This window comes from Oryzias melastigma, linkage group LG22 (assembly GCF_002922805.2).
Source record: "Oryzias melastigma strain HK-1 linkage group LG22, ASM292280v2, whole genome shotgun sequence".
Classification (NCBI taxonomy): domain Eukaryota; kingdom Metazoa; phylum Chordata; class Actinopteri; order Beloniformes; family Adrianichthyidae; genus Oryzias; species Oryzias melastigma.
The window spans coordinates 7,309,333-7,326,435 of NC_050533.1; the positions used below are offsets into that span (position 1 = coordinate 7,309,333).

Here is a 17,103-nt window from a genome sequence, read left to right on the forward strand (position 1 = left end):
CTTACACACAACAAAAAAATGGTCAGAAAGCAGAAAAGCGTTTCACCTCACAGCAAAATGAAACTTGAAGCAGATGTGCTGCAGCAACAGAAGACCACACCAGCTTCTACCGCTGTCAGCTATGAACAGGAAACTGAAGCTGCAACTCACCAAAATGCAACCACTGAAAAACCGTTTTGTAGTCTGATCTTTAATTCTGATGCAACTTTTGGAGCAAAAATTAGTCTATATTGTCTTAAATCCATAGTCTGTTATTTGTGTTTGTTTAACTGCTGGTATGAATTTTAGTAGGTTATATGGACTATTATTTGTCATGTGACCTTTGCATTTAGGTAGTTCTTATTTAGTTATGTTGGGTGAATATGGCTTTCCACATTGAAGAGATTTGAAAGGTTATTTCATCGTTTTACTGATTCACAATCAATTGTTAAACTTTTCATCAGTGGGTTCATGTTGTACGTTTTGTTGGTCTACTGATGAGTTGTGTTCCATCATCAAAGACAGAATCTGCTGCCTCTTCTTCTCTGTCTTTTGCAGAACTCCCCAAACTTCTTCCTCCTTTCTCTCCATTTTCTCTCCGTCTTTTAAATTCAGTCCAGACTCCTCTCTTAAATCTGGATTCTCTGTGCTTAACCAAACATATGGAATGCTACTGTAGTGGAATGCCTGGTGCCGGATTGTTTTCTCTTTGTGTGTGAATGTGTGTGTGTGTGTGTGTGTGTGCGTTTGCTCGTGTTTTTGAAGCAGATGAGAGCTTCGGGGATGATGATGATTATGATAATGGTCTGTGTGTGTACCAGAGAACTGAATAGGGGCTTCTGTTGTCGTGGCCAAACATTGCTTGTCTGCTCATGCATGAGTCTATTGCAGAGCATCTGAATGTGCCCCATATCTGAGAAGTTAGCTCATTCTTAGCCTGTTAGCTTGACTGTGAACAATCTCTCCTACAGTGGCTGCATTGTCAGCCCGGATGGAGCGTCTCGGCCTTGCCAACTGCCCCAACCTGACCATAGTGAAAGATGGATTGAGTGTGTGTCTTGATATGATGACCACTTCTCCCTTGTTAATAACCTCATGCCCTCTTTGTGTTAAAACCACAGGATGGAGAGTCTGTGGAGAGGAACCTGACCTGATTCAGAATCTGAGATGCAGCTTAAGAAAAGTAAGTTACACTTTTTAATTTAGTTTCATGTTTTGTCATTTGCAGGATTTCCCTACAATGACCTACAAGTTTTGTGTATTTTGCAGAAATAGTTTTTGGCAAAAGAAAGTTTATTCACTGAATACACCTCTGAATTTTCCCACTTCTGATTGGAATTGGTCTTGAAATGCTTTGGGTTTGCACTTTTTCCACCTGGTTGACTAATTTTATTTTTTTATTTTTTTAATCTACAAGCGTTCACATGCATACTTTTATTTTCTCCTTCCTACAACCATACAAGAAAAAATACATTCAAATGGAAAATATTTAGTTTAGAAGTCAAGGACCTCTCCTTGTCCACAAAACACTCTTTGGTGTCATTCTTTTCACCTCTTTTCTTCTCATCCTCTGCTCTCGCCTCCCTTCCTCCCACTCTTCCTCCTCTTTGCCTCTTCCGCCACTCCTCTGCTCTTTGTGAGTCTGTTTCCTCTCGGGCACAAACGCCGGCGCCATGTTTCCTTCCCGGCAGCCTGAAGTCACACAGCAGTAACACACCTACGGATACATGTGAACGTATTCTGCTGTAACCTGTGGATCAGCTGCTATGAGAGGGAGGGGTGACATGTTAGTCAGCACAGACGTTGCATGGATCACAGATACGGTCGTGACTACTCATACATAAATTGTGAAATGTTTGCATTTTTGGGAAGTTAATTCTGATAGTGGTTGCTGGACAGCATTCTGATGTTGATGACGTTGTCCTTGATACCCAGAAGCTTTTGGGCAATATGAAGAAAAACAATATTTATATATATATATATCACTTTTTACTGATAAAATTCCAAGGTTTTCATGTTTTACAAAACACAAGAAAAATGCAACAAAAATTAATAATTAAGACAAAATAAGTAAGACAGGATAACATTTTGTAACATGTAGTTGCCTAAATGACTAAAAGCTTGTCCAAATTACAGAGTCAGCAGAAAAGCAGAGACAGCCTTATGGAAGGTCAAAGGCAGGGCAGTCCAGAGGAGGAGCCTCTGCTTGGAAAGACGGATCTCTGGGTTTGAACTGGGTTCTCAGGACATTAAGGAGGACCGTAGGGAGTGACTGGATGGAGCAATTCTGACATAAGTAAAAACCATCATTTTAAAATCAATTCTAAAACTGGTAAAGAATAAAACAGGAGTGATATGTGCTCTTCTTTTAGCTCTTGCTAAAAACTTTACTTAACTTTACAAGCTGGTCACTGCAAATTTAAGACCATTGACGTAAAAGAGAACTGGACTGAGTACTCACAGTACCGCACAGGAAGTACCCGCCAAAATCCCTTAGACTTCTATTGAGAAATAAATGGCTATATTTTCATATTTTGTCTGCAACACAAGTTATTCGAGTTAAAAACTAACCATAGATGCCTCAATAAAAAAGTATGTGATGCCTGCTGGCCCCCCACCTTGAAATGTTTGATAGATTTTCCCGAGCCCACTTTAAGTGGTAGGGATGTGGCCTTCCAACAAGCTCACTACTTACAAGAGTGGTCGCCATGGAAACATTGACTTAAACCGACTTCTACCAATCACTGTTGTGATTGGTGATTGAAATGGTGATTGAATTGACTTCATTTGGTTGGAACTAGAAGTAAGGCATTTTCTATTTGTGACATCACACTCGGTCCAGAAGTTGCAATAGTCTAAACGAGAGAACATAAAAGCATTGATGATGATATAGATTCAAGATAGTAGGAACAGTCTCTTGCCAATTGTCTTGAATGGTGTCCAGGGACATAGAGGGGTTGAAAAGAACACTACGATTTCTGAGGCTTTGCTTGGAAGTGGACCCCAGAAATAATGCAATTGAAGACAGTTGAAACAGGAAATAAAAGTCGTTCAAACTCTTTGTCAGAAGTGTTTTAGTCATTGTGCCTCCAATCATGCACTGTCATCACTTTGTTTCCAGCTGCCTGTCCTTCTCCGTCCATCACCCCCACCTTCTTTCTCGCTCCCTGCAATTGATGCTTTTCTGCTGCAGTAATCCACTAAAGCAGCTACCTGCTTTGCATTCAGTCCAGGCACTCCCCCTTCTTCTTAATGTTCCTCTCTGACAGTCATTCCGTCTTTCACTGCTTACTACACACTTTCTCCTCCTCACAGTTGCTTCATTTCAGCTTTTGTGTCACGCCCCCCCCACCCCCTAGTTTCTTGTTCAGCAGAGAGCCACTGAGCTGTTCATTCAGCCGCAGCAGGCTGCTAATGCCAAGGCTCAGGCTGACGAAGCAAAGCCGAGCTCTGCCAGGAGAGCTCTGCGAGTGCACGCCCTGTTCGGATGGGAACGCAGCGAACAAGCAAGATGTCAGGCAGCTGATGCCGACAGTGGAAGGGCTCTGTGATCAGGAACACTGATCCGTTGGTTGTTTTGGATGAACTGATGTGTCCGTTGGATGTTTTTGCTTCACCTCCTCTCTTCGCGGCCACATGAATGAAACAGGAAATCTGGGAAAATAGGATGAAGGTCAGGGGAAGAATGCAGGAGAAATCCAGCAGCTGAAGTGGGGGCTGGGGAAGATATTTAGAGGTCACCTGACTGAGGATGAGACTCAAAAAAAAAAAACAGCTATGAAAGAATCACTTTTTAGAATGAAGAATCACTTTTCAGTTTTCATCTGTAATATTTATTTTCTTTATATTTCTTTAACAAACCCTTTTGTAGATGTACAGTTTGTATTGTTACTGTAAATACATAAAGCAAATACTTGCAATTTACCAAAAACAAAAGCAAATTTACTTTAAACCATTTTCTCGGCTACAGTTTATTAAAAGTGGCTGCGTTTTCGTCACACATATGCATAAAACTTTATTGAAATACTTAAAATGTGCAAAAATGTTTCCATTAAATCATAATTATGCGAATAAACGCAAACCAGCCACGCGATAAGTCATTCAAAAACATGGATATTAATGTGAACAATACTTTGATTTACAACAGATGCATTCAAATTTCCGCCACGATACTAGCGCTCATCATCATCTACTGATGGAGATGTCTGCTTCTTTTTTAGGCCACGGAGCAGCTACAGATAAAGCTTTTATTAGGCACATTTATTATTGCAAATCCAATTTGTGCAATTTAATATTCATTGGAAAGTAAGTAAGTCTTTAAGTGAAAATAAAGCCTCATATCCAACTCGCATATCAACACGGAAGCTTTTTTTTTTTTGAATGAGACTTGGCCACCTATGTGCTCCATCCCTGAGTTTCCAGGCTTTAAACCACATTTCAACGGCATAATCTCCTGCTTTGAAGTGAATGTGTAAACAGCAGCTGCAGAGGTATACTGTACTGTGGTAAATCATCACTACTTTCCCAGAAAATCACCATGTGAAAGTGGCTTTTACATGCAGCCTGTCCAAAGCAGTGTTCTGTGTTGTCTTCACTTTGGCTGTAAAAAAGAAAAATTTAAAAAGTTGGGTGTATCACTTTAGGTTTTTAATGAGGTTTTTATTTGTCTGCTAAAACTCTCCTCTAAGAAATGACTAGATGGGAATACAAATAGCACAGTCAAAACTTGTTCAAAAAAATCTACAGCATACAGGGACTTTTATCATAGAAGTATTGCTCTTATAAAAAGTTAATTTATGGATATTTTACTCAACTGAAATCCAGATGTTTCTATTTTTAGATGACTTTCTACCACAGCTGAGAAATACAAAAGATGATTCATGATGGTTGCGTCTTTGTAGAGTCGTTTTATGCTAGTAATTAGAGTTTTAGTTCTACTTCCGAAAAAAAAAGATTTTTTTAAAGACCCACTCCAATGAAACTTTTTTTTTAAACACGTTATTGTAGCATTTTTCTCACAATGGAAGATATCTGAAGAAAATTAAGATAACAAGTGCTCTTGATTTGATTATCTTTATATGTTTAAAACATTCTTGCATAGTTTTTTATTTTCCATATAAAAATTAGTTGATCCCCAACGTAAAACGGCTTTTTGTACTTAAGGTATATGGTAATCAGTGTAAAAAAAAAATAAGAACTCCTCAAAAAAGTTGACTGAAATGAGATAAATTGGCAGTAAATATTTTGCTAGGAAACGCTGTCTTTTAAACAGTGACTGGAACCAGTGTCCTCACGTTGTGATGTTTCTTGTCTTCTTATCAGTGTTAAACAGTGACACACTCTAAACTAATAATAGCGGGCATTCCTGCCTGAGCAGCTCATCTTCGGACACAACTTCACATATCTGCGAGCGTTCATGGGTCAAATAAGGATTTTCGCTGACGTCTGCTTGAGAGTGTTTGAACAGCTGTTAAGCAGAGTTTAAAATAGGTAAAGTGTACCATGTTGGTCCTGACAGGCAGCACTGCGATAATAAGAGGTCACCGAGTTTCTGCTCGGAGTCAGATTTGAGCTTTCTCATTCTTAACACGGACTCTTCTCTGAAATCTTTGACTTTTTTGCTGATGTGTGGGTGTGTTTGTCTGCTAAAAGGCTCAAAACAAACTCCCGACCAATCTGAGCACAGACTGCTGTGGAGATCAAATCTGCCGCTTTTGATCACCTTCCCAAGGATCAAACCGAACATAAGAGACGGAAAGAAATGTTGAAAGTAACTTGGCTGGAGAAATCCTTTTTTTTTGTTTTCATATCGTGCTCTGCATAACCTTTTTGCCTCTCAGATAAATATGTCAGCACTTGCCTATTTTATCGCATAAAACATGCTCATGAAACTTTATCATAATTAGTCTAGGGATTCTTGAGTTGGAGCCAAAAGCACCTCTGACCACCAAAATCTAATCACTGCTTACAAAAAGCTTAGAAACATATTTATTTTAAATTGTAAAAATATATTCAAAGAAGATAAAACATTTAAGCAGTTCATTTAGAAGAATTTTAACTGGCTTTTTGTTGATTAAAATGACATTAGCTGAGTTATTTGTTTTATTAACTTTTCATGTTGCTTCTATTCTTTATAAGCTATACAGTGAAATTGTTGGATTTGCGTAGTGGTAGAGGTTTTTTTTGCTCTAGTTTCTTTCCTGAAATGTTTTACATGTATTACAGTATCTGTGACCTCTGACCCCAAACTCACAAGGCATCTGGAGTTGAGGCTTTTAGTGGATTCCCATGAAGGAATTCCTGGATCTATACGTTTATCCTGCTGCTTTCAGGCTTGTTTTTACAACAAGCACCTTATCTAACGCTGAATATTTACAGATTCCATGACTAATTTAGGGGAAAAACACTACTTTAGGAGTTAAAGTACACAGGTTTATCAGGATTTCTCTTTAAACAAATTTCAAGATGTAGCGTCTAGGGCTGCTACGATTAGTCGACTAATCGACGTCTAATTTAATACTCGATTAGTTGTTGCTTTAAATTATATGGAGTCAGAGTGTAGTAAAGTTCAACAAAGTTGTGAGCGTTCAGCCCAAAAAAATACATGTTTTTTTATATTTCAGTCAGTGAGACCAAAACTTTATCTTTTGTGAAAAAAGGATGCTAACCTCATTCGTTTTAGTCTCATTTTAATGCCAGAACCAAATAAAGGACAGAGGCTACACGGTTCATTAAAAGTTTAATAAACTATCATCTTAATTGTTTTTATTTTTAGTTACTTTAAAGCTATTGATGGCTAAGATGTGTGCTTTACATCCAGCTTACATGTGACCAGATTAGTCGACCAATCGGAAAAATAATTGGTGATTAGTCGACTATTAAAATAATCGTTTGTGGCAGCTCTTGGATATTCTCAAGATTTTTTTTTAGTAGTCTTAAATCATTAGTCACAACTACTCTTACATGCTGTCTGTGATCAAAAAATGGAAAAACCTGCACAAAATATTAAGATCGTAGACCGATCGGTAAGCCCGAAGTCATGCTTCTCCCTACTACTACATTTAGCCCTCTAAACGGAGAGTCATGGAAAAATAGTGCCTTCAAATTCAGACGTTACTCCCACTCGACCTAATCAATAGTCGCCGGTCAACTGTGTTAGCGCGGAGCTGCTAGTGCTCAAAAATACATAGTTTTCATAACTTTAAAAAGTTGTGCTAAAACAAAAAGGTTATGACTTACATTCAAATGTAAACTTGAGTTCTTCAAAGCACACCCACTTGAAGAAAAGTGCGTTAGCCCTTAAAAAAGCGATTTCAGAGAACCCTACCCCTTCAGATGTCCCTACGATTATAGAGGTAGAGAGGAGCCAGGGGAAGTCTTTAGTTACGTATCACTTTTCCAGTTATAATGCAGATTCCAATCCTGATCACTTCCATAATTTCCCTGTTTTATACAAGTTCCTAACAAAGGAACAAATGTCTGAAAATAACTTGTATTATACAGCACTGCTTCTGTTAAAGCCTGTTTTAGGTTGTACTTTGTTGTACATGTACACAGGACTCTGGGTGATAAGCATCTGCATACCGTCCAACACAACACAGAGACTGTCTGGATGTTAAACAATCTGGACTTGATTAATTTTGTTATGAAGGACATATTTCACCAAATCAATTATTCAAAATTGATTGAACTATTATAAAATTTTTGTAAATTAAAGCATTTTTTGCCTGTAAAAACACAAGAATTATGATTAAAAATCAAAAAATTTAAATGGTTTCCTAAATAAAATTCAATTAAGTATTGAAGATTTATTTGTTTACCTAGCTCTAGTTGTTTTCTCTTAACCAGTATTTATCAAAACATGTTTTGAAATCTTCGAATGATCTTTATGGCCCATAAACAGGTTTTATGGTATTCAGGAGCAGAGACACGGCCTTTCTTTTACTACTGAGATAAAATACAGTAGGTTCACAAGTAAGTGTAGTTTACCAAAATATTATTGTCAAAAATCAGATTATGTTTTGAAAAAATAGATTTCAGCAACTGTTATTGATTGTGTTTGTATCACAAAAGCCAAAACCTAATTAACACTTCCACCATACTTGGTATAATACATGCCTATTTATTTATTCCACTTATCATTTATGCATTAAATCATTTTAAGATTAAAAAAAGAGTTATTGAACGAAAAACATCAATTTTACTCTTAACAGACAAAATGTAAGTTTACAAATGTTAATAATTATATTAATAATTATTTTCCAAAGAAAATGTTTTGCTACCAAAACACACAATTTAACAATCTCTATAAATTTGGTTGAGACCAAACTAGATGAAGACTGGCCATGGTGTTCAGGAAGGGTGATGGTTAAAGCCTCGGATGGCCTTCCTGTACGGCAGCAGCTGTGGTGTGCAGATGTAATCCAGAATGCAGTTCAGACTTGTCTTGAAGAACATGCTCCAATTTACTGTTTAGTGTCTGAGATTAGAGTCAGAGCCAAAGAGCTTTTGGGGCTTTGAGTCTGATTGAACCTCTTCAAAGTCGCATCTTCAATCAGGCCACAAATAGAGGCCAAAAATGTAGATTATATGAATGAACTTCCACTAGACCTGAGGGGTTTATTACTCCTCTGCAGTCGGTTCGTTTTTCTAGCATTTCTCATGTCTATTTTTTTATTTAGGTTATTTTTTATCACACTGCCATAGTGCTGTTATTAATCCCCAGCAACAAGTTGCTGACTCTCAAGAGAGATGTGGGAGGGTAGACCTAGAAAAGGGTTTGTGGGCTAAAGCTGGAAAGAAGACCGTTTCCTCTATATTTAAGATTACTATATTGATGTCTAAAAATAACCCTAGACGGTATTTACATTCCACTTTTGAGTGTTTTTCTGTTTACATTTTATGCCAAGAATACTGTCTACTTCTTTAGCAACATGTGAGTGCACTTTTTTGTTCATATGTGAAAAAACAAATAACTGAAAGTCAAAAACAAAACCTGCTTAATGTGAGAATTATAATCACTTTGCTTGAGCTCTGTTGTCTTGGTGGAAACGTGGTTAACTTCAGTCCTTCTTAAACAAATATATTAATTTTTTTGCCAGTATGTTTTTGTTTTGCTCAAAATTTTATCCAGATTTCAAGTCATCCAAAGTTGATTTAAAGCCCAAGTTCTTCTGTCCAGTTCAACCCAGTGCACTCCTCTGACTTGGTTACATTACATTTTTGTGCAGAAACACTGCCTTTCATTTGACCGCTTTTCCAGAAGTGGTGCAAGACTGACGGAGTGAAAGCAACTGAGTAAAAGAGTAACATGACAGCACAGGAAATGGCAAACCGACCATTATGGGATGCAGGTTTTTTTTTTTTTTAACTTCTTGGAAAAATGGAAAAATGCAGGCCAAGCATCAGGTCTCTACTTTCTTGTGGCTTCCATTGCTGCGCCAGCATCCATTCACTGTAGTTGTCTTTACACACACACACATACATGTACAAATATGCAGTATTATTTGTCATTCTTACTAGAACTGGCAAAAAGCCTTACAGAAAGATGTGGTCCAGGCAGTTAAATTGGACTGGGCTCTTTTATTAACTACTATTTATGAGGCAGAAGAGTTTGAAAACCATTAAGTTCTAACCTAATGTCAAGTGCAACGAGAGGACTTTTCATGAAGAGAACAGAATGTACCGAAGGCAACAGGCGAGGAGGAAAGTGGTCAAAGCCTTAATGATATGTTGTTTGATTGTATCCTTGGTGGATTTAAAAAGAAAGGATAGGATGAGATGTTGTATCTTGTAAATCTTCTAAAAAGAAGTGAAACTTAACTTCCAAATACAGATCAGTTTAGAGGCATCTCATGACCTCATACTTTTTCATATCATTTGGAAGAATTTCCCGGATAAAAACAGATTTAATACCAGGATTCTGCATTGATCGAGGACCTGGAAAACCCTTGTTGAAAGTAGACAGACTGTAGGACTGTTTGTCTACTTTAAAGTCCTACTCCAATCATCTTTAATCTATTTAAAAAAAAAAACATTCTACATTGTATTTTAATTATGATTAAGGTGTTTCTAGTCCAAATTTAAAAAAAAAAAAAAACGGTCTTTTTTCTAGGATATAGTTTCTGCAGAGTGGTAGAAACCATTGTTGAGGAACCTTGTCCCATTATCCATCTGTTTACACACTAGTTTACAACCCCTCACAACCCCAACCCAGTATTATGACTTCAACAAAAATGGCAAAAAATATTGGAGATATCCAGCTGTTCAGTTTTGAGCCACATGTCAGCTCGGACGAGGACGTACCAGACTACATGGATCTATTTTTCTACAAGCGGATGCAGGGAACTTGTGGCTTAGCTTCAGCTAAGCTTGCGAGATATTTGCAGATTATGATAACTATTAAATCTTTTTTTAAAACTGACAGCAAGTGTCTCTATTGGGTTGTTTTAATGCTAACAACAGCCTACAACAGAAAAAGATTGGGTTTTTGTTTCTATTTAATGAGAGAGGTGCTCTCCTGCTGCTGACAGACAGACAGCAGTGAGACTGCAGTTGTGTGAGAAGGGGATTTAACCCCTGAAGACCTGATCCTTTTTATTTCTCTTTGACAGAGACCCAGAATTAAGTAATGTGGTAATAAAACCCCAAATGTCCTCGCATGTTGATGCCAAATCTGAAGAGGTAAACTATAATCTCTCAAAAACGACCAAAACTAATAAATGGTTCCATTGACATGAACTAGTCATGAGTATTCATCATATTTATGCTACAACAACTATTTTAAAAGAATATCATCATTTATTTGTCAGATTTTGTAATAGAGATATGAACCACATCTGATCAAAAACGTTCAATAGTTCTGAAGATACTAAAACTTAAGTCTCCAAACTTTCTTATGTGACTAATCACCTATTTTTACTTGGTATTAGTTGCACTATTTTTTACTTTGATTATTGGAGCTACTTCACAGAAGTGCTCTGTTTAAGTGTTAAATTATAAAAGAAGGTTGATAAAAGAAAGAGAAATTATGAAATTTGTTCATTTTTTTTAAATGTCTTACAAAAGTATTGGATCGGGACTCAACATTAAATAACTGAATCGGATTGGACCCAAAACATCCTGATCAGGACTTCCCTAATTTGAAAAAATAAATACTCAGAAATGAAATTTTAAATTTAAGTTTCCTTTAATATGCCCGTCTGTGATGAGAAAAATGCTGCAAGAACATCCTAAAACACCAAACACACAATTTTCATTAGTGGATCTTTAATGGAATTCATTTCTCTGCCGCAAAGCTTTGATCCTCGCTTCGAAGAAAATGTGAAAAACAAAAACGGATAAAAAACTTTGGCTCAAGTTCTGCTTTGGTTCAAGTTCTCCATCTCATTCCTCCTTGAGAATGTATTCAAAGCCAAACATTTCTATTTTTACTTTTGCGAATAGAAGAAAGTGGCAAAATCCAAAGAACTGAGAAAGTATAAAGTGTAATCACAAGTCTAATCATCCATTTTCCATCGCTTGCTTCATTTTTCCTCTTTCCGTCCTTCTAAAGCTAACGATGATTCTGGCATGCAATAAGCGAATCAGGTATGTTGATTGGTTTGGCAGAGCAGAGCCACGTTGTGCACATTGCCACCCATTAAAAGTGCAAACTTGGCTGAACTGGTGTGCGTGTCAAACAGAGATGGAGGGAAGAGATGAGGGTGGGAGGTAGAAAGCTGGCAAAGAACGAAAGCGGAGGACAAGAAGAGAAGTAGGCCGCCTGCCAAGATGGGAGTAACTAGACCCAGCAAAATGGCATTATTAAGCAGCACCAAGCTTGAAATAAATGCCTTGTGGGGACAAAATCAAACTATAAAAAAACTGGTTTAAAAACTAAGCAACGCATCAGAATTTAAAGCATGTAAAGGGACTGGTTTTGCCTGTCAGTTTAAAAAAACAAGGATTTTTGTTTGGAACTAAACTTTTTTTCTCTGTTAAACAGCACTTCAATACAAAACCTATGAAATAGCCTATTTTTCTTATTTAAAAACAGATTTGCTTTGTTGAAAGCAGATCAGTCTCTAACATTTGAGCTATAGCTTTCTTAGCAAGAAAAACACACATTTTTAGCAGCTGATCACAAAGTGGATGTTTGAAAAAAGACTTGCGGCATGCAAGAAAGAAACAAATCTCGTGTCTTTCATTTGTTCTTTCATTTTTCTCCGCTTCATTTCATGCATTTTATTTCCTTGATGTCTTATGTTCACTGAGAAGATTACAAAACCGCTAAACCTCATGAAGGGGGAAAAAAGGACTCCAGCTGAAACTTTGAACTCTCGTTGTGCTTTGTCATAAAATAATCAGGCGCCCCGACTTCACGACCCTGTGGTTTAAGCCTAATAAGACATCAAATGGATTGTCTTTGGGAGAGGGGGCTTAAATCAAGAACATTTATGTGTAAAATTGGTCAAAAAACATTTGTGTTTGCAGCCTTTAGCAGAGGGGTCAGAGACGAAGGGGGTTTTCAAGGAATCGATAAGTGATCATGGCTGAGCTTTAGATGTATTTGTTTCCTTGTCTCCCTTTTGTGGTCAGTATGAGAAGCTACCACTCAATGCTGGGGGAGGGGGCTGGAGGATAGTGAAACAGGGTCAGCCCCAGTGCCTGAATCATACATGAGATGTGTGAGAAGTGTGCTGTTAGAGGATGACCCTGCTGATAGACAGCGATGTGTGTATATAATCTATCATGAAAGGTCAGAAGCAGGAACCGACCCATTCAAATACAACCCTTCTTCCATGTGCTTTATCATAGAGCAAATGGGATTAAATGTGAAGTAACTGTAACCTTCATTTCTGAGGATTCCTCTATCATCAGTGTTTTGCTTTGAATGCTGCAGTGTTGTGACGGGGTGGTAATGCGGTGGGGGGTATAACCGAGATATGCTGCTGTCAGCAAAAGCAAGCGTGGATCGATGTGGGATACGAGAGAAGAAAGACTAGAGCGTGTGTGGGTCTGAGGGAACAAGCCTGTGCAGATATACAGATATGCATTAACCCCCATCCACACACCCACACACAAAGGAGAAGTACCACCCCCACCTCCAGCAGGGACAAACAAGGTGAAATACAGGTAGATAAAAAGGGAAAAACAGTGTGTGGTTCAGGACTTAGGTCTGTACATTATCACAAGTGTGATATTTTTTAATAAAATACCCAAAAACCTCAGTTTTAAAAGCATCCCCAGTGGTCTTTAATTTTTTTTAGCCATAATCAAAAAATCTTTGTGGTTTTCTAGGGCATAGTTTCTGCAGACCCACTCCAGCAATTGTGTTTTTGGTGTTTTTAACATGTAACATTTTTCTCATGATAGAGATCATATATAAAGAAAATTAAGAGTATTTCTTATTCAACTCGTGATGAATCAGATGCAGATGAAAAAATGCATGAAAATGATTGTATTTGTTGCACAGAAAACACACTAAATGAGCAACAAGGTCCCTACTCTACTCTATTCCGATGTATCCACTTGTAGATGACTAGATCTAGAGCTGGCATCTGGCACCAAACTGTACGACTGGATAGATTCAATATTGCTTGCCATTTTTGTCGCGTTGGTAAATTAAAGTTGGAGTTGGAGCGGGAGAATGTGTAAATGGCAACCTGTCTGTGGCAGAGAGGGGGGCTGGGTTGCACCACCCCAAACGACCTAGAAAACAACATAAGTTTTTTGATTTTCCCTAAAATGGCATAATATTTAAAAGACCACTGAGAATATTTTTAAAATGGCTCAAGAGATGATTGAAATGGATCTTTGATAACTAAGCAGTCATTTTTCTTTACATTTCTGCTCTATTTTTTGGTCTTACAACAGGTGGAATTCACCACAAAAGCATTTGATACCACACGTTTGTGTGGTCTGCCGCGCTTTTGGCTAATTTCTGAGCTTACTAACCTGCTGACTTGATTTAGTCAGCAGATTATTGTCATTAATAAATAAGGATGGGCTAAATTCTGTTTGTCTTCTCCCCCTACAGATGACAGACCTGTCTGCTAAACACCACTCTGAGGAAACTTTGAAGTCTTAAGGAGACGCCCAACAAGACCCACGGCCGAGAGACGGACAACCAAAGCGTTTCCTCGAAAGCCTTTGAGTCTTTTTATCACTGCCACACAGATGTGGAACCCCCATCGCTCTGTCATCAAGTAATCCTGACACTAAAACAAACCCAAATAGTACATTGCAAAGATCTTTGGAGCCATGTCTGATCACAAGGAAATGACGCACCGCCACTTGAGGCACAAGCTACAGAGTCTCAGTCGTAGACTGGATGAACTGGAAGAAGCAACCAACAAACTGCAGAAGTCTGAGGATGAATTGCTTGACCTCCAGGTCAGTACTGATTGACTTCTAACTTTGTTTTGTTTGTGTTTTGTAGAGGGTAGGACTGAAATGTAGAACGCTGAAAAGTAAATGAACTTTCTTCTTTGTAGGACAAAATCATCCAGGCAGAGGGCAGCAACTCTTCACTTCTTGGGGATGTGGAGGGTTTGAGGAAACGTCTCCTGAAGATCCAGGGTAAAGATGAGGAAGTACGCAAAGCTGAAGACCTTTGTCGCACAGTGCGAGAAAAACTGGAAGAGGAGGAGAGCCTCACCAAGGAACTGAAGGCAGAGATTGAGCGTCTTCAGCGGAGGATGGCCGAGCTAGAGAAACTGGAAGAGGCTTTTGCTAAGAGCAAGTCTGACTGCAGCCAACTCTGCCTGAGCCTCAACGAGGAAAAGAACTTGACTAAGAAGCTCTCGTCTGAATTGGAAACCCTCAAAACACGTTTGAAGGAGGTAGAGGGGTCTGAGACCAAGTTGGATAAAGCAGAGCAGGCGTTGGCAGCAGAACTCGAGAAAATCAAAGGATTCACTCAGGCCTTTGTGACCGAGCGCAAGAAACTGTTGGAGAAGCAGAAAGAGGATGAAATCATCATTCTAAAGCTGACAGAAAAACTGGACCAGCAGAAGAACCGCATCGGCGTGTCAACAGATGCTGGTCGTGCAGATTTCATGAGGTCAAGAATTGAGGATGAGCTGTCATCCACAGGGCTCTTCACCAGTAAGCTGGCCGGATGTAAAAAGAGCCTCGACTACTTTAAACTTGCAGATGAGAACAGTGGTATTGTGAACAAATTAGAGAATGAAAAGAACAGCAGTGTGGAAGGTTCAAAAGAGGAGGACAACAAGGTGAAGGAGCTGACGCAGGAGGTGGAGAGGCTAAAGAACCGTCTCAAACAGTTGGAAATAGTTGAAGAGGATTTGAAGAACTCAGAGTCCATGAATGGAGAACTCCATGAAAAGTTCCAGACGGAACAAAATCGAGCTCGGCAATTGAACGAACAGTTAGAACAACTGAGGGCGCAGCTCTCGGGGAAAGGTGGAAAAGGAGGAAATGGAGTAAGTAGTTTGGATAAATATAGCAGTGAAAAATCCAAAGCCTGCCCACACAGTCCTGCCAAGGTTCTAGCGAATGGGAAAGCTGAGAACGAGGAGATCCTTGCAAAAGGAGCTTTCAGGCAAGAGAAGCCCAAGTTTAGAAGCGCAGCTGCTGTTTCAGAACCAAGTTCCCCCAGCCGCAAGAACAGGGAGCTCTCTCCGCAGCACAGAAGAGAAACCAAACTAAGGAGCAAAGAGCTCAGCTATTCTGACGAGGGTTCTCCAAAGTCTGCAAGGAGAGCTCTTAGTCCTGCCCACAAGTTCCGAAGGACGCCTAAAACCCAAGCTGCTCTGATGTCATCTGATAATGGACTAAGGGACACATCAAGAGTTTCCGAGGAAAAGACCAGGGGTGCCACATACAGTTCAGTGAATACAACTTCTACTGAAATGAAAAAGGTGTCCGTTCTTAGCCGTTACCCACCAGCAGCAAATGACCAGAAGCCACTGAGGACGGCCCTTAAACAGGCTGATGGGCAGATTAAAAAGAGCAAAGGAAAGTTTTCAAACCTGAGTGTTGGTAGTGACAGCGAATCAAACAACTCCGATGTGCCGCCTGAAATGTCCAGTACCATAAACAGTGGTTCTCTGTTTGAGAAAGAAACGGCCTCTGCTTCTGACCACGAGTCTGTTGACCAGGTTCAAGAAATTGTCTCTGGATCTATTGGTTCAGCCAAGACGAATGGATCGTACATAGCTTACAGATCCCACCTCACTCCACTGCTGCCCAATGACCAGGGCTCAGAGGGTCATTCTTCTGCTTCTGAAACCGAATCCACAGGTTCAAGGCCTTCAGAACCAGAACCCATCTCTGATGTTGCTACAGCTGTAACCAGTAGGAATGCAGCCTCCAAATATACCAAATATCCCCATGTTCACGACTCGAATTCCGAGGGCTCTTCCTCTCGGAGTTCATTTGATGAGGAGATGCACAGCAGGACTCAGTATCCGGATGGGGGCCATCAGGGACCTACGCATCCCCCCTCTGTGATCGAGATCCAGAGGGTGTATAGCCCAAGAGAAGCTCTTAGGTCAAAGGCGGTCATCAAGCCCGCCATCACGGAGATTGACAGGAAGGAATTGATGATTTCTGAGCCTTTGTCTACAAACAGCAAACCCAAGATCTCCACCAAGCCAGTTGTGATGAGCACATCCAGTAAAATGACCAGCAGTATAACCTTCTACCCTAACGACCCAAGCTCCTCCAGAACCAGCAGTCGTAGTAGCAGTGTGTCCAGTGAACCGATGCCCCTCAAGGAGCGCCACACGTCTACCAGCAACATCCTCATAGGTGGGTTCGGAAAAAAATTCAAAGCTTCATTTTTGTAACTTAAGAGTCAACTAATAATTATTCTGTAGCTTTAATACCAACCCCTTGACTTTATGCAGCAGTTAGACTCATGACTGAAGTAAGAAATAGAGGAGCTGTAGTGCTTTCTTGTGGGTTTTCAATGTGTTCAATAATAATTAATGATAAACCTTCAAATAACTGTTGAAATAAAAAAAAAAATAAGTATAGAGAGTGCATGTTTAGATCACTGTATGCCGTAAATACAACTGACGAGGTCTTTTTAGTATGACATGATAAAGAAAGACTTGTGGCCAAAGACTTCTAACTAGAAAATATTAACTTCACTTTGATTTGTGTTGTCCTTTT

General features: G+C 39.2%; 1 protein-coding gene across 3 annotated transcripts in view; it reads left to right on the forward strand.

Annotated features, from left to right (window-relative positions):
- Window positions 1-17,103, forward strand: part of luzp1 (leucine zipper protein 1) — a 46,214-nt gene that overhangs the window by 17,164 nt on the left and 11,947 nt on the right. For all 3 annotated transcript variants that reach the window (XM_024269807.2, XM_024269824.2, XM_024269814.2), the window contains exons 2-4: window positions 1,101-1,162; window positions 14,000-14,355; window positions 14,457-16,737. In XM_024269807.2, coding sequence (XP_024125575.1) covers window positions 14,224-14,355; window positions 14,457-16,737 — 2,413 coding nt within the window. In that variant the 5' untranslated portion in view covers window positions 1,101-1,162; window positions 14,000-14,223. The remainder of the gene's footprint in view (window positions 1-1,100; window positions 1,163-13,999; window positions 14,356-14,456; window positions 16,738-17,103) is intronic.